The sequence below is a fragment of the Hyla sarda genome, chromosome 9, assembly GCF_029499605.1.
Source record: "Hyla sarda isolate aHylSar1 chromosome 9, aHylSar1.hap1, whole genome shotgun sequence".
In the NCBI taxonomy this organism is placed as follows: domain Eukaryota; kingdom Metazoa; phylum Chordata; class Amphibia; order Anura; family Hylidae; genus Hyla; species Hyla sarda.
Window position 1 is genome coordinate 164095439 of NC_079197.1, and position 27985 is coordinate 164123423.

General features: G+C 45.2%; 1 protein-coding gene across 1 annotated transcript; it reads right to left on the reverse strand.

Moving 5' to 3' along the window:
- Positions 1 to 240: 240 nt before the first annotated feature.
- Positions 241 to 27806, reverse strand: LOC130291981 (period circadian protein-like). The gene is made up of 14 exons (XM_056541412.1): positions 27701 to 27806; positions 27513 to 27542; positions 27089 to 27118; positions 22690 to 22719; positions 22505 to 22534; positions 18244 to 18273; positions 17927 to 17956; positions 16315 to 16344; positions 14619 to 14648; positions 14110 to 14139; positions 7142 to 7210; positions 5566 to 5592; positions 4686 to 4795; positions 241 to 2249 (listed from the first exon to the last, which is right to left on the reverse strand). Exons 1-14 carry the CDS (start codon positions 27804 to 27806, stop codon positions 2238 to 2240), a joined length of 594 nt encoding a protein of 197 aa, XP_056397387.1. The 3' UTR covers positions 241 to 2237.
- Between the last annotated feature and the right edge of the window lie 179 nt (positions 27807 to 27985).

The following is a 27985-nucleotide window of genomic DNA, read 5'->3' on the forward strand; positions in this document are numbered from 1 at the left end:
TTTTTATTTTGTGTTGGTCAATAAACACTATAACAACATGTAGTAAATCTGCTTAAAAGAGCGGCACAATGCTCAACTCTATACACAGAACAGGTATACGAGTCTATGTCACCTTAAAGGGGTAAAATGTTCCGAACGCTTATAGCCGGTGTTGAGGACTCGTGACGTCATGGCCCCGCCCTCTTGTGATGTCATGTCCCGCCCCCTCAATGCAACTCTATGGACTTGCATTGACATAGACTTGCATTGAGGGGACGGGGCATGACATCACAAGTGGGTGGGGCCATGACATCACGAAGCGCCTGCTATAAGCATTCAGAACATTTTGTACCCCTTTAAAACAGGTTTTCTGAGCTAATTACATAAATTAAACAGAGGCAGGGAATGGTAGACGGATAAAAAAACAAACAAAAAAAAATGATACTCACCCTCCGCCTGTTCCTGGTCCAGTTGCCTCACTAAAGTCCCCAGTGGATGTGTCCTCTCAGGGTCACCATACATTCTACACTTGCACATGACCACTGATACCAGCGACTGACTTCAGTGTACTGTGCAGAATGTATGGTGATGCCATCTGGGAGCTTCCATGTTGGACTAGGAAGGAGCAGAGGGGTAAGTTTAGCTTTTTTTTATTACTCCGACTGTCCCATCCTCCAGCCTATTTTTTTCATTAGCCCAGAAAACCACTTTAAATAAATAGATATTCAGCAATAATTTATATATTACAAAGACTAAAAGCAAAGAATCATCAGACAGTCATAAATAGATTCTAGGAGAGGGGTAAATCACTTCAGAGGGTAGAAAATGCTATTAGGCTCAGTTATCATGGTGTGGTATGGTGGCAGGAACAGCACCAGGGGTAAATACAGGTGATATAGCAGCAATTGGTGGTAAAGTTCTACCTCACATTTGTTCCTGGATAGGACATCAAAAGTCATACAGCAAACCATAACAAACAAGCACTACTAGGGCAGAGTGGCCAGAGTCGATATAAATGTTCTGAACGCTCTTTTTGTGCTGCAAGGGTCGACCACGCCCCCTTAATGCAACTCTAGTGGAGGGGGCTGCCACACCCCCTCCCAGCTGCCACGCCCCCTCCCGTGACGTCACAAGGGGGACCCCCGCAGCGCAAAAACAGCGTTCGGAACATTAGTTCCATGCTGGCCTGTGGAGTACCCCTTTAAATCTACATTTCATTCAGTCTCCATTAAAGGGGTTGTCCGGTGAAAGACAACTTATCCCCTATTCATAAATGTTTGACTGCTGGGACCCCCCCCCCCCCCTGAAGATGCCCAAATGCTTCGATTGGGCATCTTCAGTGCTCCCAAAAAATTAATAGAGCGTGAGCCTTCTACAGTACATACTCTCTCTGAGCTCTGGTCTGGAGATGGAGGGGGGTCCCTGAGGGGGGTCGCCAGAAAACCCCTTTAAATAATAATAATGTAAATGGGTCCAAGGATTGAATTAAAATTAGATGCAGAGTGCAACACTTTATACTAATATTTAACAATAACAATAATAATAATAATAACATATAATACTCCTATTATTAATAGTGCACATGATCTGTATACACTGTACTGCAGCAACATTGGCATTGTATATTAATGGATTCACAACAAAACCGGGGATCCAGATTTCCCAATGCCTATGTATTTCCCAATGCCTATGTATTTCCCAATGCCTTTGTATAAACAAACAACCCTTGCATCCCTACGACGTGTTTCACCACACAGGCAGCTTCATCAGGGGTATGGGACACAGGTTGTTGTAAAGTGCATATTTTTTGCTTGTAATATGGGTGGGGCTCTAACAGTCAGTGAGTTAAGACTATCGTAGTAAGGTTAGCTTCTGGCTTGTAATGTTGAGAAAAAGTAATGGTGCTGTAAGTTATCCATAGTTGACCTGTAAATTCATAGTATACTGTAGTGCAGGTTTGGCACGTTTTGGCTGTAGAAAGTGATAGCAATAATGCTATAGGACTTGCCCAAACAGGTCCCCAATGACTAATTCAGCTTATTGGCAAGTGTCAGTCTGAGTCCTTTCATATTTACCTCTGTGCCCCCAAGCAGAACAACTACTGACTGGACGGCTATTTAGGTAAATTATGGCGAAGTGACAAAACATTGGAAGAAAAGAACAGATCATCGTGGTATTTTCTGCTTATCTCTTCAAGTAAAGATCCGAAGAATAACTTCAGGCTGGTCCAGAAGGTCTGTTCTCGAGGGATCAAGTTCTTATATAAACAGCTAAAAAGGAAAATATTAGGACATATTAGGAGTCTGGGCCTGTGTATATGTTAGTTTCAAAACCCTCTATTAGCCCATTTACTAGGGGCTGCAGTGGAGCTTACGGCAAATTAATTTATACAGATTTATTGATACTCTTGATGTTAAAGGGGTATACTAAGAATTTTTTTTTTTTTATATCAACTGGCTCCAGAAAGTTAAACAGATTTGTAAATTACTTCTATTAAAAAATCTTAATCCTTTCAATAATTATCAGCTGCTGAAGTTGAGTTGTTGTTTTCTGTCTGGCAACAGTGCTCTCTGCTGACATCTCTGCTTATCTCGGGAACTGCACAGAGTAGAAGAGGTTTGCTATGGGGATTTGCTTCTAAACTGGGCGGTTCCCGAGACACGTGTCATCAGAGAGCACTTAGACAGAAAAGAACAACTCAACTTCAGCAGCTCATAAGTGCTTAAAGGATTAATATTTTTTAATAGAAGTAATTTACAAATCTGTTTAACTTTCTGGGGCCAGTTGATATACATATAGTTTTTTCCTGGATAACTACTTTAAAGGTTTATTAAAGGGGTACTCCACTGCCCCAGAATCTGGAACATTTTGTTTCCAGAAACTTAAACAGATTTGTAAATTACTTCTATTAAAACATCTTAATCCTTCCAGTACTTATCAGCCGCTGAAGTTGAGTTGTTCTTTTCTGTCTGACAACAGTGCTCTCTGCTGACCCCTCTGTTTGTCTAAGGAACTGTCCAGAGTAGCAGCAAATCCCCCATAGCGAACTTCTCCTGCTCTGGACAGTTCCTGAGACAGGCAGACAGGTGCCAGCAGAGAGCACGGTTGTCAGATAGAAAAGAACAACTCAACTTCAGCAGCTGATAAGTACTGGAATGATTAAGTTTTTTTTAAAGAAATAATTTACAAATCTGTTTAACTTTCTGGAGCTAGTTGATATGGAATACCCCTTTTATTGTTCCTTTACAATATGTAAGCAGCAACCCCCATGTGACCATGTGAGCCAATGAGACCCCAAAAGCTCCTTCTCTTTAGGTTGGTCTAGTTCCAGCAGGACTCCTGAACAACAGCTAAGCTCAGGTGTGCTGAGTTGCGTGTCCTAAGCGGAGGCCTACTTCAGCTTCAAGTTTACTACTAGTCATCCTACAATTGTCACTCGTGGGGGGAATACAGGTCCCTGCTGAATCAGTTACAGTGCCTTGGAAGGTCCCTAGCTACCAGAACCGCAAATTCTACAATTCCGTCATGTGACAGAATTAGGCCCTGTCAGGTTGATACCCTCAGTGACCTGGGGGCTCTCCTGCAGTGTCTCCCCCTGTTGTTTCCATAATGTTGTGTATATCACTTTAATGCCTAGACAGTGTCCTAATGTTTAGGTAGTACAAAGCACCTGTGTGTAAGTCTGTCACATGTTATGTTATGCAGTCACATGATTTGTTGTCACATGTTCTCCCAGAGAGCACCAGCTTAACCTATGACCCGCAGCTTGACCAATGGGCTTTAGTCCAGACCCCCACGATATAAAGGGGTGGCCATTACAATTTGCTCTCTTCTCTTTGAGATTCCATCTGCTACTGAGACAGCAACCCCTAGAGATCTCCGTGCAAGTGATCAGCATCTGGAAGACCCCAAAAGCTACAGTCATTCCAGTAAGTCTCAAGTCTATGTCTGCTGTCACTGAAACTAATCAAGTCAAGTCTAATTACAAGTCACGTTTACTACAAGTATATTGGTCCAGCAAGCTGCGAGGTCCTTCTGGGTCCTGACCACCTCTCTGGCCTCAGCTGTGAAGATAATTCCATCTGTCTTATACTCAGTAAGTCCTCCATTCACCCATAACTGGTTGTGGACTCTCATTTCACTACTAGCAACTAGGATACCGGAGGAACCGGGCGTGTGGTGTTCCGGAACCCTAAAACACACACACTGGCGTCATGAACACTATGGGTTCATACCATCTTGTTCCCGGGTTTAATACGATCTGATCCCACCACTCACTCCGCTACACCCGTGGGTCACCACAATCTCAATTTCACAAGCTCAGTAAAAGCAGTTAACCGTAACGTGACGTCGGTGTGTTCATTTGACAGGCCCAGGAAGACTACTTCCCACCTTCAGACTGTGGTTTGGATAAACTGTGTCCTGGCGTCACGAAGTAATCAAGGTACGTCTGGCTTACACCCAGTGGCCGCCACACCTGGAGATGCTACATGGGGGCCACACAAACTGCACTGCTACTACATGGTAGTCCCATTAAAGTCAACAACAGCAAAAGAAGATGATTTGGTACAGGCCTTTCCTAGTGCTGGTTCCACTTTGTTGTAGTGATCGGCAGGGGTCACAAAGGTCGGACCCCCACATATTGGACATGGACGGCTTTCCTGACTGAGACTCGGACAACACTTTTAATTTCCAAAACTACTTACGTAGCTACACATGCAGAATATTGCTGTCACTATCAGGATGCCACCGACTGCTGAGAAGAAAGAAATGAGTATAATGGCGTAGACTGGAAGACCTGAGGATTGGGGAGATTCTGCAAAGAAATATGAAATTATTTAACACATGAAACACTTTGCCATCTAAGAGAGTGTTTCCCAACCAGGGTGCCTCCAGCTGTTGCAAAACTACAACTCCCAGCATGCCCGGACAGCCTTTGGCTGTCCGGGCATGCTGGGAGTTGTAGTTTTGCAATAGCTGGAGACATCCTGGTTGGGAAACACTGATCTAAGCGCTTTCATTTTGTAGAAGTTGACTTATCTACAATCCAAAGACAACAACACACGACAGATAAGACTACACAGAGCCTGTTTGTAGTCTGTTACCATGGAGACACATACATTTACATAGGAGCAAAAGACACAATACGGTAGGAGATTTTTTTAAATATATATATATATATATATATATATATATATATATATATATATATACAGTATAATAGTAGTAATATGCAGCACACCGAAATGTAATGCAAAGTGCTTTATTCCATGTGGTACAAAAGCGACGTTTCGCCGGCCTCACGCCAGCATTCTCAAGTGTGAGGCCGGCGAAACGTCGCTTTTGTACCACATGGAATAAAACACTTTGCATTACATTTCGTTGTGCTGCATATTACTACTATTATTACTAAGGAACCAGAGGACCGTGGCTCCAGCATGCGTGCACCCTGCCTACAGACCGTGCTGCTTATTTTTGGATTTTATATATAAATTTTTTATTTTTTTTATTTTTTTTTATTTTGATGCATTGGATCAATTACAAAAATGGACAGCCTTAAAATGACAAAATTTCAGCTTTTCTTACCTGGTTCATTGGCTGGTACAGGTGGCTCTATAAAGTAAAGAGTACATAAAATTCAATGAATAAGGTGGATATAAAAACATGACAGCAGCTTTTATGTACAATTTTATATATATATATATATATATATATATATATATATATATATATATAGTGACCTGGAAAAAGACCACAGACTTAAAGGGGTACTCCGCTGCTCAGCGTTTGCTCCTGGCGCCAGCTCCAGCGTTCTGAACAGTTTGTTCCAAACGCTGAGCAGCGTAGTACCCCTTTAAAGGGGTACTCCACTGGAAAACATTTTTTAAATCAAGCGGTGCCAGAAAGTTATACAGATTTGTAAATTACTCTTATTTAATAATCTTAATCCTTCCAGTACTTATCTGCTGTTGTATGCTCTACAGGAAGTTCTTTTCTTTTTGAATTTCCTTTCTGTCTGACCACATTTCTCTCTGCTGACACCTCTGTCCATTTTAGGAACTGTCCAGAGCAGAATAGGTTTGCTATTGGGATTTTCTTGTACTCTGGACAGTTCCTAAAATGGACAGAGGTGTCAGCAGAGAGCACAGTGGTCAGACAGAAAGGAAATTCAAAAAGAAAAGAACTTTCCTGTGAAGCATACAGCAGCTGATAAGTACTGGAAGGATTAAGATTTTTAAATAGAAGTCATTTTCAAATCTGTTTTGTAACTTTCTGGCACCAGTTGATTTAAAAATAAAAATACTCAGGTAGCTGTGGTGTTTATACCAGGCTCAATTGGTACCAAGGGGCCCAAAGCGTGCCCAGAAAATGTCCTCCCCACCATTACACCCCCACCAGCCTGAACCACTGATACAAGGCAGGATGGATCCAGGCTTTCATGTTGTTTACACCAAATTTTGACTCCACCATCTAAATGTCACAACTGGAATCGAGATATTAGACCAGACAACGTTCTTCCAATCTACCATTGTCCACCTTAAATGCCTGTGTGAATTGTAGTCTGTTTCCTGTACTGAGCTGCCAGGAGGGGCACCCAGAGGGGTCTTCTGCTGCTGTAGCCCATCTGCTTCAAGGTTGGCCATGTTGTGCGGTCAGAGATGGTATTTTGCAGACCTTGGTTGTAACCGGTGCTTATGAGTTACTGTTGCCTTTCTGGCATCTCCACTCAGTCCGCCCATTCTCCTCTGACCTCTTAAATTAACAAGGCATTTTCGTCCATGCAACCACTGCTTTTTGGCTATTTTTTTTCCCCCTCACCATTCTCTGTAAACCCTAGAGAAGGTTGTGCGTGAAAATCCCAGTAGATCCGCAGTTTCTGTAATACTCCGACCAGCTCATCTAGCACCAACAACCATACCACGTTCAAAGTTGCTTAAATCCCCTTTCTTGTCCATTTTCGATACTTGCTTTGAACTTTAGCAAGTTGCCTTGACCACGTCTACATGCCTAAATGCATTGAGTTGCCGCCATATGATTGGCTGAACAGCTATTGGTGTTAACAAGCGATTGAACAGGTGTACCTAATAAAGTGGCCAGTAAGTGTATAGCCTTATTTGTCATCAGGGAAACGTTCTATCCCAGTAATGGTGTATGTACTTACTGTTGGCTTTTGTTGTTGTTGTGGTTTTCACAGTTGTTGTTGTTGTTGTTGTTGGTGTTGTTGTGTTTCCTATAAACAAAAAATTAAATTGACATAGATGTTATTGATTTATTATAGAACAGTGGTCTCAAACAGTGGCCCTCCAGATGCTGCAAAACTTTAACTCCCAGCATGCCCGAACAGCCAAACACCTGTCTGCCTCCTCCAGAGGATCCACACTGATCATGAAAGGTAAATCAAGGCTTCCCTTTTGCAAAACTTCAACTCCCAGCATGCCCGAACAGCCAAACACCTGTCTGCCTCCTCCAGAGGATCCACACTGATCATGAAAGGTAAATCAAGGCTTCCCTTTTGCAAAACTTCAACTCCCAGCATGCCCGAACAGCCAAACACCTGTCTGCCTCCTCCAGAGGATCCACACTGATCATGAAAGGTAAATCAAGGCTTCCCTTTTGCAAAACTTCAACTCCCAGCATGCCCGAACAGCCAAACACCTGTCTGCCTCCTCCAGAGGATCCACACTGATCATGAAAGGTAAATCAAGGCTTCCCTTTTGCAAAACTTCAACTCCCAGCATACCCGAGCAACCAAACACTTGTCTGCCTCCTCCTGAGGATCCACACTGATCATGAACGGTAAATCAAGGCTTCCCTTTTGCAAAACTTCAACTCCCAGCTTGCCCGGACAGCCAAACACCTGTCTGCCTCCTCCTGAGGATCCACACTGATCATGAACGGTAAATCAAGGCTTCCCTTTTGCAAAACTTCAACTCCCAGCTTGCCCGGACAGCCGTTGGCTGTCCGGGCATGCTGGGAGTTGAAGTTTTGCAACATCTGGAGGGCCACAGTTTGAGACCATTGTTATAGAGTATGTGAGGTGGTTATTCTTCAATATTTTAGTAATAGCTCATTCTAAGTTTTTTATTTCTATACAATTATTTTTATATAATTTCACAATTTTTTAAAATCATTTTATAACTTTTATTTAGCTTTTCCATATCAGACAAAATTTATACAAAAAAAATAAATGAATAAAAAAAATTATATACAAATTTACTTTGGGCAGAGTTACCCTGAAGAGATCCATAGTGAAGTAGGACCCCGCGGCCCGTCTTGTCATGAGCGCACTGGTATATACTGGGTCATAGTGGCTTAGAACAGGTTGTGGGTGACACCCATGACATCTTAATAGCTTCTTGTCTATAAGAACATTGTCTTCTCTCAGGTAGGTGTGATCTGTGACTCATGTTTCCTCACCTCTCAGCCATCTCACTGCTATTATCCAATATATATATATATATACACATTAATATATAGGTTATTACAGCCACCCTTCCTATGGCGGCGACTTAGAAGAAGAGGGTGCATAGGTAGCAGTGACAACAGGGTCACAGATCATGGCGGACCCATTGGCCACACTTGTCATCACTCCTATAGTTGTGTCTCATTGTTGTAGTAGACATGCTGGAATGAAGAGGATTGCAATAGATTGTCTGGCACTGTCTATAGGGGAATGCTCTGGCAGTGCCTATGGGTGAACACTTTGTTTGACATTGTCTATGGGGGAAAACTTTGTTTGGTACTGTCTATGGGGGGGGAGGGGGGGGAACACTTTGTTTGACATTGTTTATGGGGGAACATTCTGTTTGGCACTGTATGGGGGAACGCTCTGTTTGGCACTGTCTATGGGGGAAGGCTCTGTTTGGCACTGTATGGGGGAACGCTCTGTTTGGCACTGTATGGGGGAACGCTCTGTTTGGCACTGTCTATGGGGGAAGGCTCTGTTTGGCACTGTATGGGGGAAGGCTCTGTTTGGCACTGTATGGGGGAATGCTCTGTTTGGCACTGTATGGGGGAACGCTCTGTTTGGCACTGTATGGGGGAACGCTCTGTTTGGCACTGTATGGGGGAATGCTCTGTTTGGCACTGTCTATGGGGGAACGCTCTGTTTGGCACTGTATGGGGGAACGCTCTGTTTGGCACTGTATGGGGGAACGCTCTGTTTGGCACTGTATGGGGGAATGCTCTCTTTTGCACTGTCTATGGGGGAACGCTCTGTTTGGCACTGTATGGGGGAACGCTCTGTTTGGCACTGTATGGGGGAATGCTCTGTTTGGCACTGTCTATGGGGGAACGCTCTGTTTGGCACTGTATGGGGGAACGCTGTGTTTAGTACTGTCTATGGGGGAACGCTCTACTTGGCACTGTATATGGGGAAACGCTCTGTTTGGCACTGTATGGGGGAACGCTCTGTTTGGCACTGTCTATGGGGGAACGCTCTGTTTGGCACTGTATGGGGGAACGCTCTGTTTGGCACTGTCTATGGGGGAACGCTCTGTTTGGCACTGAATGGGGGAACGCTGTGTTTAGTACTGTCTATGGGGGAACGCTCTACTTGGCACTGTATATGGGGAAACGCTCTGTTTGGCACTGTATGGGGGAACGCTCTACTTGGCACTGTCTATGGGGGAACGCTCTGTTTGGCACTGTCTATGGGGGAACGCTCTGTTTGGCACTGTATGGGGGGAACGCCATGGCACTGTCTATGGGGGAATGCTCTATTTGACACTGGCTATGGGGGAATGCTCTACTTGGCACTGTCTATGGGGGAACGCTCTGTTTGGCACTGTTAATGGGGGAACGCTCTGTTTGGCACTGTTTATGGGGGAACGCTCTGTTTGGCACTGTATGGGGGGAACGCCATGGCACTGTCTATGGGGGAATGCTCTATTTGACACTGTCTATGGGAGAACGCTCTGTTTGGCACTGTCTATGGGGGAACGCTCTGTTTGGCACTGTATGGGGGAACACTTTGGCACTGTCTATGGGGGAACGCTCTATTTGGCACTGTCTATGGGGGAACGCTCTGTTTGGCACTGTATGGGGGAACACTTTGGCACTGTCTATGGGGGAACGCTCTATTTGGCACTGTCTATGGGGGGACGCTCTGTTTGGGACTGTATGGGGGAACACTTTGGCACTGTCTATGGGGGAACGCTCTATTTGGCACTGTCTATGGGGGAACGTTCTGTTTGGCACTGAATGCTGGAACGCTTTGGCATTGTATGGGGGAATGCCCTGTTTGGCACTGTTTATTGGGCACTGTGTGGTTGGCATTGATTATAAAGAAGGTCCCTGGCTGGTAGTTTTTCATAGGGTCACTGTCTTTACCCAACTTGCCCTCCAATGCTCTTAAACCAGTATGGTTACTTTTGGCCCAATGCATGCAGTACATTGGTAAGTGTGTGATACCCCCCCCCCCCTACACAGTGACACATAATACTGACAGTCAGTACTGCTATACTCTGTTTGGCACTGTCAATGTGAAAACGCTCTGTTTGGCACTGTCTATGGGGGGAACTCTCTGTTTGCCACTGTATGGGTGAACACTCTGTTTGGCGCTGTCTATGGGGGAACACTTTGTTTGGCACTGTCTATGGGGGAACACTTTGTTTGGCACTGTCTATGGGGGGACACTTTGTTTGGCACTGTCTATGGGGGGGAACACTCTGTTTGGTGCTGTCTATGGGGGGAACACTTTGTTTGGCACTGTCTATGGGGGAACACTTTGTTTGGCACTGTCTATGGGGGGACACTTTGTTTGGCACTGTCTATGGGGGGGAACACTCTGTTTGGTGCTGTCTATGGGGGGAACACTTTGTTTGGCACTGTCTATGGGGGGAACACTTTGTTTGGCACTGTCTATGGGGGGGAACACTCTGTTTGGTGCTGTCTATGGGGGAACACTTTGTGTGACACTGTCTACGGGGGAACGCTATGGCACTGTCTATGGGGAAATGCTCTATTTGGCACTGTCTTAGGGGGAACACTGTTTGGCACTGTTTATTGGGGCACTGTGTGCTCGGTGCTGATTATAAAGGCAGTCCCTGGCTGGTACCAGGATGGGTACTTTTGGCCCAATGCATGCAGATCATTGATAAGTGGCCCTTTTTTCGAGTGCCACCCCCTCCACAATGCCACATAATACTGGCAGTCAGTGCTCCAATAAGGAACTGTCCAGAGCAGCATATGTTTGCTATGGGGATTTGCTGTTACTCTGGACAGTTCCTGAGAAAGACAGAGGTGGCAGCAGAGAGCACTGTGGTCAGACTGGAAAGAACTACACAACTTCCTCTGGAGCATACAGCAGCTGATAAGTACTGGAAGGATTAAGATTTTTTAATAGAAGTAATTTACAAATCTGTTTAATTTGATTTGAAAATATTTGTTTTTCTTTAGAGTACCCATTTAGGGTACATTAACACATGCATATTTTACTGTAGATTTCCCACAGCGGATTTTGCTGCAGGGTTTTGCTTCGACTGTCCGGGTATAATGGAAGATGTGGTTTTGCAACAGCTGGAGGCACACTGGTTGGGAAACACTGATCTAGGGGATCCCACATGTTGTTGGTGCGTTACACAGACAGCCCATAGAATTTAGTGTAATTCTTCTTTTCTCTTGTAGTGAAATTGAAAACTTGCTACAAGGTTTCCCTTGGGTACTAGCAACAGAAATACTCTAGATTTTCCCTTAGACCCTTTTAAGAAAAAGGCATTGTAAAAGCAGAGAACCCCTTTAATGTAACTGACTGATGGAAAAACTCAGAACCAACTTCTATACATCTTCCATTTCTGTATTGACAGGTATGAAGTGCCATCATGGACCGAGAGTGCCACCTGCTGGCTGACAGTGGTACTACTATTACTACTATTGCCTGCTTACATTTCTTTACAGCAGTGTTTCCCAACCAGTGTGCCTCCAGCTGTTGCAAAACTACAAGTCCTAGCATGCCCAGACAGCCTAGACAGAGAGTGCCACCTGCTGGCTGACAGTGGTACTACTATTACTACTATTGCCTGCTTACATTTCTTTACAGCAGTGTTTCCCAACCAGTGTGCCTCCAGCTGTTGCAAAACTACAAGTCCTAGCATGCCCAGACAGCCTAGACGGAGAGTGCCACCTGCTGGCTGACAGTGGTACTACTATTACTACTATTGCCTGCTTACATTTCTTTACAGCAGTGTTTCCCAACCAGGGTGCCTCCAGCTGTTGCAAAACTGCAACTCCCAGCATGCCCGGACAGCCTTTGGCTGTCCGGGCATGCTGGGAGTTGTAGTTTTGCAACAGCTGGAGAGACCCTGGTTGGGAAACACTGCTTTACAGAGTTTGATACGACACATACGTTCTTTTATGCATATATATATATATATATATATATATATATATATATGTGTATATATTGCACCAAAAAGCATTTATTCTCTGTGCCCGATATAATATATCCCTAGTGCCCAATAATATACTCCATAATATACTGCCCAACCCAATATATTTCCAGTGCTTGGGATAATATATACAAGGAAGCCATCATAATATAGCGCACAGCAAAATATATACCCAGTGCCCAGAATAGTATATCCCATGAGCCCAGTGCTTTGTGTAGTATAATCCCATTATACAGACACCATACTGTCTGCCACCATGTGAGCTCTATCAGACGTTATCATACTGTAAAATATATTTGAGACTAAAATAGCAATTGGAATCTATTTGCTGTAAATAAAACAGAGACAGAACTATTCTGGCATTACATATGAGGGGCCACTGTGCTGATACTGCTTATGAGGGGGCACGCTGCCTGCAATGCATGGGAACACTGTGTCCCTGTAGCGGAATGTGACTCTTTGCACAGGAACACAATTTTTTGCTTTACAGCTCCCTCTCACTCACTAATTCTAACCCCTAATCCTAATTCTAACCCCTAATCCTAATTCTAATCCTAACCCCAACCCCTAATACTAACCATAACCCCTAATCCTAATCCTAACCCTAATCTTAACCCTAACCCTAATGTTAACTCTAATCCTAACCCCAACCCCTAATACTTACCCTAATCTTAACCCTAATCCTAATCCTAATCTTAATCCTAACCCCTAATCCTAACCCTAATCTTAACTCTAATCCTAATCATAACCCTAACCCCTAATCCTAACCCTAATCTTAACCCTAACCCCTAATTCTAACCCTAATCTTAACTCTAATCCTAACCCTAATCTTAACCCTAACCCCTAATTCTAACCCTAATCTTAACTCTAATCCTAATCCTAACCCTAATCCTAACCCTAACCCCTAATTCTAATATCAACCCCTAATCCTAACCCCTAACCCTAATCTTAACCCTAACACCTAATTCTAACCCTAAATCTAATCCTAACCCCTAATCCTAAACTCTAATCCTCACCCCTAAACCTAATCCCCACCCCTAAGGGTGCGTTCACACGTCGGAATTCTCGCGGATGAATTCTGCGAGCGGAGCTTCCGCCTGGCGGCTGCCGCCGAAAGCACTTCGGCACTAGGGCCGTGGGGCACTGAGCCGTCACCATTGTCGGGTATGCAGTGCTCGCGGGATCCGCGCAAAGAGTGAACATGTTCTTTCTTTGCGCGGAACACTTTCAGCGGCGGAAATGTCCGCCGCTGAAATTCCGCAGTGTGTACGGGTCTCGCGGAAACCCGTTCACACTAATGTTAAAGTTCACACCGGGTAATTCCGCCCGAATTCCGTAGTGTGAACATGACCTTACAGCGATCAGCGCTGAGAAGTGCCTAGAGGAGCTCAGGTCACATTCGGCTATGGGTCCCAGTTTTTTTCACTTCACTGGCACTCTGCTTGCATTGCTTATGAGGGAGCATTATGCTGACACTACTTATTAAAGGGGTACACTACCTGCACTGTTTATGAGGGGGTGCTCTGCCTGCACTGCTTATGAGGGAGCACTATGCTGACACTACTTATTAAGGGGGACACCTCTTATAAGGAGGCACTCTGTCTATGCTGCTAATAAAGGGGCACTCTACTGCTTATGAGAGGACACTCTGCCTGCACTCACTACGGCCCTAAGACTAAGTTTACGTAAATCATACGTCTCCCCCCAAGTCTTTATCATCTATAATAAGAGAAGGACTGACCGGTATTGGGTGATGTAGAAACTGTGGTACCTGGGAAATAAAGACAAAGAGGGAAATTACATATAGAAGGATCCGGATTACAGAGAATGTCACATGACGCACATCACATAGGAGGAGAATATAATACGAGACGTTCAAAAAAATATTCCACACTCGTCTTCCTTTGCGAAGCAGGTCACATGACACGACCAATGACTGCTCCTCCCGCCTTCACCATTTCCAACAAAAATATAAAAGTGTGAAAACTTTTTGAGCGTCCCTTGATATAATCTATTGGAATGATGGGAGTGATTATGGGGGAGATTTATCAAATCCTGTGCAGAGGAAGAGGGGTGCAGCTGCCCATAGCAACCAATCAGATCGCTTCTTTCCTTTTTCACAGGCCTCTTTAAAAATGAAAGAAGCAATCTGATTGGTTGCTATGGGCAACTGCACCACTCTGCACAGGTTTTGATAAATCTCCCCCTATATGGACTGGGAGGCATAGAAGGGTTAATAGAATTACTGACCGGTGCCTGGAGTTGCTGCTGAGGTTAAACCTGTGAAATGAATATAAAGGGTTAATCTGACACCCAACCGCCCATAGATTGCAGTATAGAACATTGTAAAAAAAAGCACATTGGGACCATGGGGGGAGATTCATCAAAACTTGTGCAAAGAAAAAGTTGCCCAGTTGCCCATAGCAACCAATCAGATCGCTTCTTTCATTTTGCAGAGGCCTTGTTAAAAATGAAAGAAGCGATCTGATTGGTTGCTATGGGCAACTGGGTAAATTTTCATCTGCACAGGTTTTGATAAATCTCCCTCCATACAGTGACCCCCCCGACCTACGATGGCCCCGACATACGATCATTTCAACATACGATGGCCTCTCAGAGGCAGAATCAACATACGATGCTTTTGTATGTCGGGGCCATCGCATAAACGGCTATCCGGCAGCGCAGACTGCTTCAGCTGCCACCGGATAGCCGTTTACGGTGCCCCGTGTGGTCCGCTGACGATCACTTACCTGTCCTCGGGGCTCCGGCGCGTCCTCTTCGGGATCCCCTGCATCGTTGGCGCTCTCCATCGTCGTCATCACGTCGCTGCGCACGCCGTCCCGTCATCCAATAGGAGCGGCGTGTGTAGCGACGTGATGGCGGCGACTGAAAGCGAGGATGCCGGGGAAGAAGAGGCCTTGCCGGAGCGTCGGGGACACCCCGGGGACGCGGCGACAGTGATGGACGGCGACATCCAGGGCAGTGGTGACGAGCGGTGACGGTCCGGAGCGGCAGGGACAGGTGATTACAACTTCCTCTAACAGTGGTCTTCAACCTGCGGACCTCCAGATGTTGCAAAACTACAACACCCAGCATGCCCGGACAGCCAACGGCTGTCCGGGCATGCTGGTTGTTGTAGTTTTGCAACATCTGGAGGTCCGCAGGTTGTAGACCACTGTCCTATACTTTACATTGCACGGATCCCTCAACATAGGATGGTTTCAACAAACGATGGTCTGTTTGGAACGGATTACCATCGTATGCTGAGGGACCACTGTATATATATATATATATATATATATATATATATATATATATACACACACACTATTAGCATAAATAATGTACAGTAGTAATTGTAATCTCATTGTAATATACTATAATCTTGTAATCACCATAATGCAGAACTTTCCAAACAGTGTGCCTCCAGCTGTTGCAAAACTACAACTCCCAGCATGCCCGGGAGCAACAACTGGAGGCACACTGTTTGGAAAACACTGCAATAATGTTATAGTACAATTTATGGTAACAAGGAATATATACATAAACCAGTCCTGTTTGTGAACCATTGTGTTGATTGTTATAGTTCTATGGTAGATACATTTAAAAGGGCAAGTCAATGGACTAAATATGGGCAACCCCTACCCATATACCCTACTAGAACAGGTCACCCAGGTCCCAATAGTCAGACCTCTGTGGCGAGCTCATAAATGGGCGATGATAAAAGATATGGACTGGGAGGTGTCCGAATATTTGTGTGTATAGATCAGTGGTCTTCAACCTGCGGACCTCCAGATGTTGCAAAACTACAACTCCCAGCATGCCCGGACAGCCAACGGCTGTCCGGGCATGCTGGGAGTTGTAGTTTTGCAAGATGTGGAGGTCCGCAGGTTGAAGATCACTGGTATAGATCATGACCCCCCAGTTTAGGGATGTAAGGACTGACCTGTACCCGCTGATGTAGAAGCTGTGCTACCTGGAAAATAAAGACAAAAAGAGAATGAACAGGATGTCTGGTTTATTTAAAGGGGTATTCCAGGAAAAAACTTTTTTTTTATATATCAACTGGCTCCAGAAAGTTAAACAGATTTGTAAATTACTTCTATTAAAAAATCTTAATCCTTTCAGTACTTATGAGCTTCTGAAGTTAAGGTTGTTCTTTTCTGTCTAAGTGCTCTCTGATGACACGTGTCTCGGGAAATGCCCAGTTTAGAAGCAAATTTCCATAGCAAACCTCTTCTAAACTGGGCGTTTCCCGAGACACGTGTCCTCAGAGAGCATTTAGACAGAAAAGAACAACCTTAACTTCAGAAGCTCATAAGTACTGAAAGGATTAAGATTTTTTAATAGAAGTCATTTACAAATCTGTTTTACTTTCTGGAGCCAGCTGATATATATATATATATATATATATAAAAAAAAAATTTTTCCCTGGAAAACCCCTTTAATCCATAGGGATCTTAAAGATAATAAAATGGGATCCCTAATCCAGTATTCTCACCTATTAGCCAGGACAGTCAACAAAAAAGGATCTCTTACCTACACTGCCATCACTGCTCATAAGGGGGCACTCTATCTGCACTGCTCATAAGGGGACACTCTGCCTGCACTGCTTATAATGGGGGCACTTAAAGGTGTATTCCAGTTAATAACAATTTTTTCATATCAACTGTCTCCAGAAAGATAAACAGATTTGTAAAATACTTCTATTAAAAAAATCTTAATCCTACCAGTACTTTTCAGCTGCTGAAGTTGAGTTGTTCTTTTCTGCCTGACCACAGTGCTCTCTGCTGACGCCTCTGTCTGTCTCAGGAACTATCCAGAGCAGAATCGGTTTCCCATGTGGATTTTCTCCTACTCTGGACAGTTCCTGAGACAGACATAGGTGTCAGCAGAGAGCACTGTGGTCAGGCAGAAAAGAACAACTCAACTTCAGCAGATAAGTACTGGTAGGATTAAGATTTTTAAATAGAAGTAATTTACAAATCTGTTTAACTTTCTGGAGCCAGTTGATATGAAAAAAATTGTTATTAACTGGAATACACCTTTAAGTGCCCCCATTATAAGCAGTGCAGGCAGAGTGTCCCCTTATGAGCAGTGCAGATAGAGTGCCCCCTTATGAGCAGTGATGGCAGTGTAGGTAAGAGATCCTCTTTTGTTGACTGTCCTGGCTAAATTTGTTTTTTTTACTGGAATACCCCCTTAACCTGCACTGCGGATAAAGGGGCACTCTACCTGCACATATAACGTGTAATGGCCTATATAATGATGTCATTGGATTCAGTAACAGTAAAGACACTGGGGGAGATTTATCAAAACCTGTGCAGAGCAAAAGTTGCCCAGTTGCCCATAGCAACCAATCAGATCGCTTCTTTCGTTTTTAAAGAGGCCTCTGAAAAATGAAAGAAGCGATCTGATTGGTTGCCATGGACAACTCAGCAAGGTTTTGATAAATAAATCTCCCCAATAAATCTCCCCAAATATAGCTATTGCATTAGGGTCAAGGTTCATCGTCCCCCAAGCTTACATATAAAATCTATCGTAAGAGAAGGACTGACCGGTATTGGGTGAAGTAGAAGCTGTGGTACCTGGGAAATAAATACAAAGAGGGAAATTACATATAGATTCACAGATTACAGCGCACATCACACAGAAGGAGAATAAAATACGAAGGACGTTCGAAAAAAAGTTTCCGCAAAAAAAGTTTGTCACATGACACACTAAGACGCAACCAATTACTGCGTCTCCCACCTTCACCCTTTCCAACGGAAATACAAAAATACTAAAACTTTCTGAACGTCCCTCGTAATTGGACATTGGGATGATGGGAGTGATGCAGACTGGGAGGTCTGGAAGGGTTAAGAGAAATACTGACCATTGCCTGGAGTTGTTGCTGCGCTTGAGCCTGTGAAATAAATATAAAGGGTTAATTTGGTGCACATGTAGTTTCTGCCTCCAAGGTATTTCCATTACAACCCATAGATTCCATAAAAGAACATATTGCAGATTTATTTTTTGTATTTCACTAAAAGTCTATGCGTACACTGAGGTTTACAAAGTGCGCAGGGTTAATATTGCTTACATGTCTTGCATTTTATCGCACAGCTGAATAGTGATTTGGTCACATGTCATCTCCTAGCCAGGATTGCAGGAAAAGGAAACAGGTGGACCTAAACCAGTTAGGTCACAGTCTGCCCTTTGCCAGAGCCACACGTGCTTCAGCTAGCTCCAACCATAGCTTGGCCTCTACCTACCTAGGCCACATGTACTCTCTGCTGCTGTCCTCATTCCGATTCCAGTCCACGCTGTGAGGATACCCTCTACTTGTCTCAGTCTCAAAGAGGGAGAGTATGTTTAAAGGGGTACTCCAGTCCTAAGACATCTTATCCCTTATCCAAAGGATAGGGAATAAGATGTCTGACCGCGGGGGTCCTGCCGCTGGGGACCCCCGCAATCTTGCATTCGGCATCCACCTCTTTGAGCTGCATGCTGCGCTGCCAGCTCACAAACTGCCAGGTGCCGACCACGGGGCCGGAGTATCGTGACATCATGACTCCGCCCCCATGTGACATCACACCCCGTCCCCGCTATGCAAGTCTATTGGAGGGGGCGTGGTGGCCGTCACGCCCCCTCCCATAGACTTGCATAGCGGGGGCGGGGCGTGACATCACACAGGGGCGGAGTCATGATGTCATGATACTCCGGCCCCGTGGTCGGCACCCGGCAGTTTGTAAGCTGGCAGCGCAGGGGTCCCCAGCGGCAGTTTGTGAGCTGGCAAGATTGCGGGGTCCCTAGCGACGGGACCCCCGCGGTCGGACATCTTATCCCCTATACTTTGGATAGGGGATAAGATGTCTTAGGGCCGGAGTACCCCTTTAAGAAAGTTGTACAAGGACCTTTCTGTCTTTCACTGATCTATTTCGGGCCCATGGTCTGCCAAGTCAGGGGGGCTACAATGGATCCACCTTTCTGAGTGTGATGTCACAGGTTACCGCCAAAAAGAGTAAAGTGGAGTCCTATATATTAGAGCCAGAGCAGTCACCAAAAGAGGATCTCTTACTAACACAGCCTTCACTGCTTATAAGGGGACACTCTACCTGTACTGCTTATAAGGGGACACTCTACCTGTACTGCTTATAAGGGGACACTCTACCTGTTCTGCTAATAAGGGGACACTCTACCTGTACTGCTTATAAAGGGACACTCTACCTGTTCTGCTTATAAGGGGACACTCTACCTGTACTGCTAATAAGGGGGCACTCTACCTGTACTGCTAATAAGGGGACACTCTACCTGTTCTGCTTATAAGGGGACACTCTACCTGTACTGCTAATAAGGGGACACTCTACCTGTACTGCTAATAAGGGGACACTCTACCTGTACTGCTTATAAGGGGACACTCTACCTGTACTGCTTATAAGGGGACACTACCTGTAGTGCTAATAAGGGACACTCTACTTGTACTGCTAATAAGGGGACACTCTACCTGTACTGCTAATAAGGGGGCACTCTACCTGTACTGCTAATAAGGGGACACTCTACCTGTTCTGCTTATAAGGGAACACTCTACCTGTACTGCTAATAAGGGGACACTCTACCTGTACTGCTAATAAGGGGACACTCTACCTGTACTGCTAATAAGGGGACACTCTACCTGTACTGCTAATAAGGGGACACACTACCTGTACTGCTAATAAGGGGACACTCTACCTGTACTGCTAATAAGGGGACACTCTACCTGTACTGCTAATAAGGGGACACACTACCTGTACTGCTAATAAGGGGACACTCTACCTGTACTGCTAATAAGGGAACACTCTACCTGTACTGCTAATAAGTGGACACTCTAGTTGTTCTGCTAATAAGGAGACACTCTACTTGTACTGCTTATTAGGGGACACTCTACCTGTACTGCTAATAAGGGGACACTCTACCTGTACTGCTTATAAGGGGACACTCTACCTGTACTGCTAATAAGGGGACACTCTACCTGTACTGCTTATAAGGGGACACTCTACCTGTACTGCTTATAAGGGGACACTCTACCTGTACTGCTTATAAGGGGACACTCTACCTGTACTGCTTATAAGGGGACACTACCTGTACTGCTAATAAGTGGACACTCTACTTGTACTGCTAATAAGGGGACACTCTACCTGTACTGCTAATAAGGGGACACTCTACCTGTACTGCTAATAAGGGGACACTCTACCTGTACTGCTAATAAGGGGACACTCTACCTGTACTACTAATAAGGGGACACTCTACCTGTACTGCTAATAAGGGGACACTCTACCTGTACTGCTAATAAGGGAACACTCTACCTGTACTGCTAATAAGGGAACACTCTACCTGTACTGCTAATAAGGGGACACACTACCTGTACTGCTAATAAGGGGACACTCTACCTGTACTGCTTATAAGGGGACACTCTACCTGTACTGCTTATAAGGGGACACTCTACCTGTACTGCTTATAAGGGGACACTCTACCTGTACTGCTTATAAGGGGACACTCTACCTGTACTGCTAATAAGGGGACACTCTACCTGTACTGCTAATAAGGGGACACTCTACCTGTACTGCTTATAAGGGGAAACTCTACCTGTACTGCTTATAAGGGGACACTCTACCTGTACTGCTTATAAGGGGACACTCTACCTGTACTGCTTATAAGGGGACACTCTACCTGTACTGCTTATAAGGGGACACTCTACCTGTACTGCTAATAAGGGGACACTCTACCTGTACTGCTAATAAGGGGACACTCTACCTGTACTGCTAATAAGGGGACACTCTACCTGTACTGCTAATAAGGGGACACTCTACCTGTACTGCTAATAAGGGGACACTCTACCTGTACTGCTAATAAGGGGACACTCTACCTGTACTGCTTATAAGGGGACACTCTACCTGTACTGCTTATAAGGGGACACTCTACCTGTACTGCTTATAAGGGGACACTCTACCTGTACTGCTTATAAGGGGACACTACCTGTACTGCTAATAAGTGGACACTCTACTTGTACTGCTAATAAGGGGACACTCTACCTGTACTGCTAATAAGGGGACACTCTACCTGTACTGCTAATAAGGGGACACTCTACCTGTACTGCTAATAAGGGGACACTCTACCTGTACTACTAATAAGGGGACACTCTACCTGTACTGCTAATAAGGGGACACTCTACCTGTACTGCTAATAAGGGAACACTCTACCTGTACTGCTAATAAGGGAACACTCTACCTGTACTGCTAATAAGGGGACACACTACCTGTACTGCTAATAAGGGGACACTCTACCTGTACTGCTTATAAGGGGACACTCTACCTGTACTGCTAATAAGGGGACACTCTACCTGTACTGCTTATAAGGGGACACTCTACCTGTACTGCTTATAAGGGAACACTCTACCTGTACTGCTAATAAGGGGACACTCTACCTGTACTGCTAATAAGGGGACACTCTACCTGTACTGCTAATAAGGGGACACTCTACCTGTACTACTAATAAGGGGACACTCTACCTGTACTGCTAATAAGGGGACACTCTACCTGTACTGCTAATAAGGGAACACTCTACCCGTACTGCTATAAGGGAACACTCTAACTGTACTGCTAATAAGGGGACACTCTACCTGTACTGCTATAAGGGGACACTCTGCCTGCCCTGGTTATAATAGGACCCAAAGCCACCATATTCATCATATAAATAAATGGATTATATAATGTGAATATATTCTGTAGAAGGTCACCATTAGTGTTGAGCACGAATATTCTTAATACGAAATTTTATGGCGAATATCGTCACTTTGCGATTTCGCGAATATTTAGAATATAGCGCTATACATTCATAATGACGAATATTCTTTTTTTCACATGCACATTTTTATGCAAATTTTCAATGCGAATTTTCGCATTAAAAAAATAAAAATAAACAAACATAGCGAATATGCAAATTTCACAAACATAGGATGAATAATCGTCAATATATTCGCGAAATTTCGCAAATTCGAATATGGCCCCTGCCGCTCATCACTAGTCACCATTAGATTCAGTGACATTAACCAAACGGCAGTAGGGTCAAGGTTCATCTTCCCCCAAGTCTATGTCATCTATAATAAGAAAAGGACTGACCTGTATTCGCTGAAGTAGAAACTGTGGTACCTGGAAAATAAATAAAAATTAATGACATATAGAAGGATCCAGATTACAGTGAAGGTCACATGGTGCACATCACACAGCTGAAGAATAGAATAATAGTATATTGGGATGAAGGGATGTAGACTGGGAGGTCTGGAAGGGTTAATAGAATTACTGACCGGTGCCTGGAGTTGTTGCTGCGGTTGAGCCTGTAAAATTAATTATTTAAATGGTTAATTTGGTGCACATGTAGTTTCTGCCTCCAAGTGATTTCCATTACAACCTATAGATTCCATTCTAGAACATTGTCATAAATCATCACATCAGCACCAAATATATATACCGTATTTTTCGTCCTATAGGACGCACCGGCGTATAAGACGCACCCAATTTATAGGTGCAAAATCTAAAAAAAATAAAGATTTTGAACCCAATAGTGGTCTTCAACCTGCGGACCTCCAGATGTTGCAAAACTACAACTCCCAGCATGCCCGGACAGCCGTTGGCTGTCCGGGCATGCTGGGAGTTGTAGTTTTGCAACATCTTGAGGTCCGCAGATTGAAGACCACTGCATAGGAGGTAGTACTAATGTGTCCCCGCCGCTCCGGACCCGTCACCGCTGCCCTGGATGTCGCTCCATCGCTGTCGCCGTGTCCCCGTCGCTCTGGAACGTCTCTGCTGCCGGCCGGGTATCCTCGCTCTCCGTCGCCGCCATCACGTCGTTACGCACGCCGACGCACGTACGCGACGATGTGATGATGAGGAGGGAGAGCGCCGGCCATACAGGGGATCCCTGAACGGAGAAGACAGCGAGGAGGCAGGTAAGGTCCCTCCTGGTGTCCTGTAAGCACTAACCCGGCTATTCAGTCGGGCTGTTAGCGGTGAAATCGCGGCGGTCCCGAACAGCCCGACTGAACATCCGGGTTAGTGTCACTTTCCCTTCAGACGCGGCGGTCAGCTTTGATCGCCGCGTCTGAAGGGTTAATACAGGGCATCACCGCGATCGGTGATGTCCTGTATTAGCCGCGGGTCCCGGCCGTTGATGGCCGCAGGGACCGCCGCGATAGGGGTGTATTCGCCGCATAAGACGCACCGACTTTTCCCCCCCAGTTTTGGAGAAGAAAAAGTGCATCTTATACGGCGAAAAATACGGTATATCTACCAAAATAATGTGTAAGGGACAGGCACGGGCAATAATGTATAAGGGACAGGCACAGGCAATAATGTATAAGGGACAGGCACAGGCAATAATGTGTAAGGGACAGGCACAGGCAATAATGTGTAAGGGACAGGCACGGGCAATAATGTATAAGGGACAGGCACGGGCAATAACGTATAAGGGACAGGCACGGGCAATAACATGTAAGGGACAGGCACGGGCAATAATGTATAAGGGACAGGCACAGGCAATAATGTATAAGGGACAGGCACAGGCAATAACGTATAAGGGACAGGCACAGGCAATAACGTATAAGGGACAGGCACAGGCAATAATGTGTAAGGGACAGGCACAGGCAATAACGTATAAGGGACAGGCACAGGCAATAATGTATAAGGGACAGGCACAGGCAATAACGTATAAGGGACAGGCACAGGCAATAACGTATAAGGGACAGGCACAGGCAATAATGTATAAGGGACAGGCACAGGCAATAACGTATAAGGGACAGGCACAGGCAATAACGTATAAGGGACAGGCACAGGCAATAACGTATAAGGGACAGGCACGGGCAATAATGTATAAGGGACAGGCACGGGCAATAATGTATAAGGGACAGGCACAGGCAATAATGTATAAGGGACAGGCACAGGCAATAATGTATAAGGGACAGGCACAGGCAATAATGTATAAGGGACAGGCACGGGCAATAATGTATAAGGGACAGGCACAGGCAATAATGTGTAAGGGACAGGCACAGGCAATAACGTATAAGGGACAGGCACAGGCAATAATGTATAAGGGACAGGCACAGGCAATAATGTGTAAGGGACAGGCACAGGCAATAACGTATAAGGGACAGGCACAGGCAATAATGTTTAAGGGACAGGCACAGGCAATAATGTATAAGGGACAGGCACAGGCAATAATGTATAAGGGACAGGCACAGGCAATAATGTGTAAGGGACAGGCACGGGCAATAATGTGTAAGGGACAGGCACAGGCAATAACGTATAAGGGACAGGCACAGGCAATAATGTGTAAGGGACAGGCACAGGCAATAACGTATAAGGGACAGGCACGTGCAATAATGTATAAGGGACAGGCACAGGCAATAATGTGTAAGGGACAGGCACGGGCAATAACGTATAAGGGACAGGCACAGGCAATAACGTGTAAGGGACAGGCACAGGCAATAATGTGTAAGGGACAGGCACAGGCAATAATGTATAAGGGACAGGCACAGGCAATAACGTATAAGGGACAGGCACAGGCAATAACGTATAAGGGACAGGCACAGGCAATAATGTGTAAGGGACAGGCACGGGCAATAATGTGTAAGGGACAGGCACGGGCAATAATGTATAAGGGACAGGCACAGGCAATAATGTATAAGGGACAGGCACAGGCAATAACGTGTAAGGGACAGGCACAGGCAATAACGTGTAAGGGACAGGCACAGGCAATAACGTATAAGGGACAGGCACAGGCAATAATGTATAAGGGACAGGCACGGGCAATAATGTATAAGGGACAGGCACAGGCAATAACGTATAAGGGACAGGCACAGGCAATAATGTATAAGGGACAGGCACGGGCAATAATGTATAAGGGACAGGCACGGGCAATAATGTATAAGGGACAGGCACAGGCAATAATGTATAAGGGACAGGCACAGGCAATAATGTGTAAGGGACAGGCACAGGCAATAACGTATAAGGGACAGGCACAGGCAATAACGTATAAGGGACAGGCACAGGCAATAATGTGTAAGGGACAGGCACAGGCAATAACGTATAAGGGACAGGCACAGGCAATAATGTATAAGGGACAGGCACAGGCAATAATGTATAAGGGACAGGCACAGGCAATAATGTATAAGGGACAGGCACAGGCAATAATGTGTAAGGGACAGGCACGGGCAATAATGTGTAAGGGACAGGCACGGGCAATAATGTGTAAGGGACAGGCACAGGCAATAATATATAAGGGACAGGCACAGGCAATAACGTATAAGGGACAGGCACAGGCAATAATGTATAAGGGACAGGCACAGGCAATAATGTGTAAGGGACAGGCACAGGCAATAACGTATAAGGGACAGGCACGTGCAATAATGTATAAGGGACAGGCACAGGCAATAATGTATAAGGGACAGGCACAGGCAATAATGTGTAAGGGACAGGCACGGGCAATAACGTATAAGGGACAGGCACAGGCAATAATGTGTAAGGGACAGGCACAGGCAATAATGTGTAAGGGACAGGCACAGGCAATAATGTATAAGGGACAGGCACAGGCAATAACGTATAAGGGACAGGCACAGGCAATAACGTGTAAGGGACAGGCACAGGCAATAACGTGTAAGGGACAGGCACAGGCAATAACGTATAAGGGACAGGCACGGGCAATGACGTGTAAGGGACAGGCACGGGCAATGACGTGTAAGGGACAGGCACGGGCAACGACGTGTAAGGGACAGGCACGGGCAATAACGTGTAAGGGACAGGCACGGGCAATAACGTGTAAGGGACAGGCACGGGCAATGACGTGTAAGGGACAGGCACGGGCAATGACGTGTAAGGGACAGGCACGGGCAACGACGTGTAAGGGACAGGCACGGGCAATAACGTGTAAGGGACAGGCACGGGCAATAACGTGTAAGGGACAGGCACGGGCAATAACGTATAAGGGACAGGCACAGGCAATAACGTGTAAGGGACAGGCACGGGCAATAACGTATAAGGGACAGGCACAGGCAATAATGTGTAAGGGACAGGCACGGGCAATAACGTATAAGGGACAGGCACATCATAGTTGACCAGTAGTATAAACCAGTCTTGTCTGTAGCTTTTGTATTAATTGTTATAGTTCTGGGATAGATGTGTTTATAGAGTAAGGATATGTTCACACTAGGTAATTCCCGCAGAATTTCCGTCAGTGGAATTCCGCAAACGGAATAACGTGCTGTGAACATAAACATCAGTGTGAATGGGTTTCCGCGAGACCCCTTCACACTGTGGAATTTCACCGCCGCTGAAATTGTTCTGCGTAAAGAAAGAACATGTTCATTCTTTGCTCGGAGGTCTACGAACACTGCATAGCTGTCAATGGTGCGGTCCGTGCGGTCCTACCGCCGAAGTATTGCGGCGGCGGCCGCCAGAATGGAATCTCCGCTCGTGGAATTCTGCGAGCGGTGATTCCGTTCATATTCCGTAGTGTGAACATACCCTTAGTCAGATATAGACAAGCCCTACCCATATCCCCGGGTATAACAGTCACCCAGGTCCCAATAGTCAGACCTCTGTGGTGAGCTCATAAATGGGTGATTTATCTTATAATAGAAGAAATGGATTGGGATGTATCTGAATATTTATGTGTAGAGATCATGACCCCAGTTTAGGGATGTAAGGACTGACCTGTACCCGCTGATGTAGAAGCTGTGCTACCTGGAAAATAAAGACAAAGAGAGAATGAACAGGATGTCTGGTTAATATAATGCCTTCACTGCTTATAAGAGGGCACTATACCTGCACTGCTTAAGAGGGGGCACTCTATCTGCAATGTTTATTAGAGGATACTCCATCTGCACTGCTTATAAGGAGCACTCTATCTGCACTGCTTATAGGGAGCACTCTATCTTCACTGTTTATGAGGGGGCACTCTGTCTGCACGGTTTATGGTTGAGCTCTATGACTGCACTACTTAGGAGGGGCACTCTATCTGCTCTGCACTAGTGACAGTGAAGACAATGGCCAGGACATTGACCAGATATAGCTATGACACTTAGACTAAGGTTTGTCTTCCCAAGTCTATCTCATTTATAATAAGAGAAGGACTGACCTGTATTCGGTGAAGTAGAAACTGTGGTACCTGGGAAAGAAATACAAATAAATGACATATAGAAGGATCCAGATTACAGTGAATGTCACACAGCGCACATCACATAGGATAGAATAAAATAATAGGATATTGGGATGATGGGAGTTATGTGGATTGGGAGGTTTGGAAGGGTTAATAGAATTACTGACCAGTGCCTGGAGATGTTGCTGCGGTTGAGCCTGTGAAATGAATATAAAGGGTTATTCTGGTGCACAAGTAGTTTCTGCCTCCAAAGGTATTTCCTTTACGACCCATAGATTTACATCACCACTCAATATATAGAAGATATGGACTAGAATGTGTCTAAATACTTATGTGTAGAGATCATGACCCCAGTTTAGGGATGTAAGGACTGACCTGTACCCGCTGATGTAGAAGCTGTGCTACCTGGAAAATAAAGACAAAGAGAGAATGAACAGGATGTCTGGTTAATA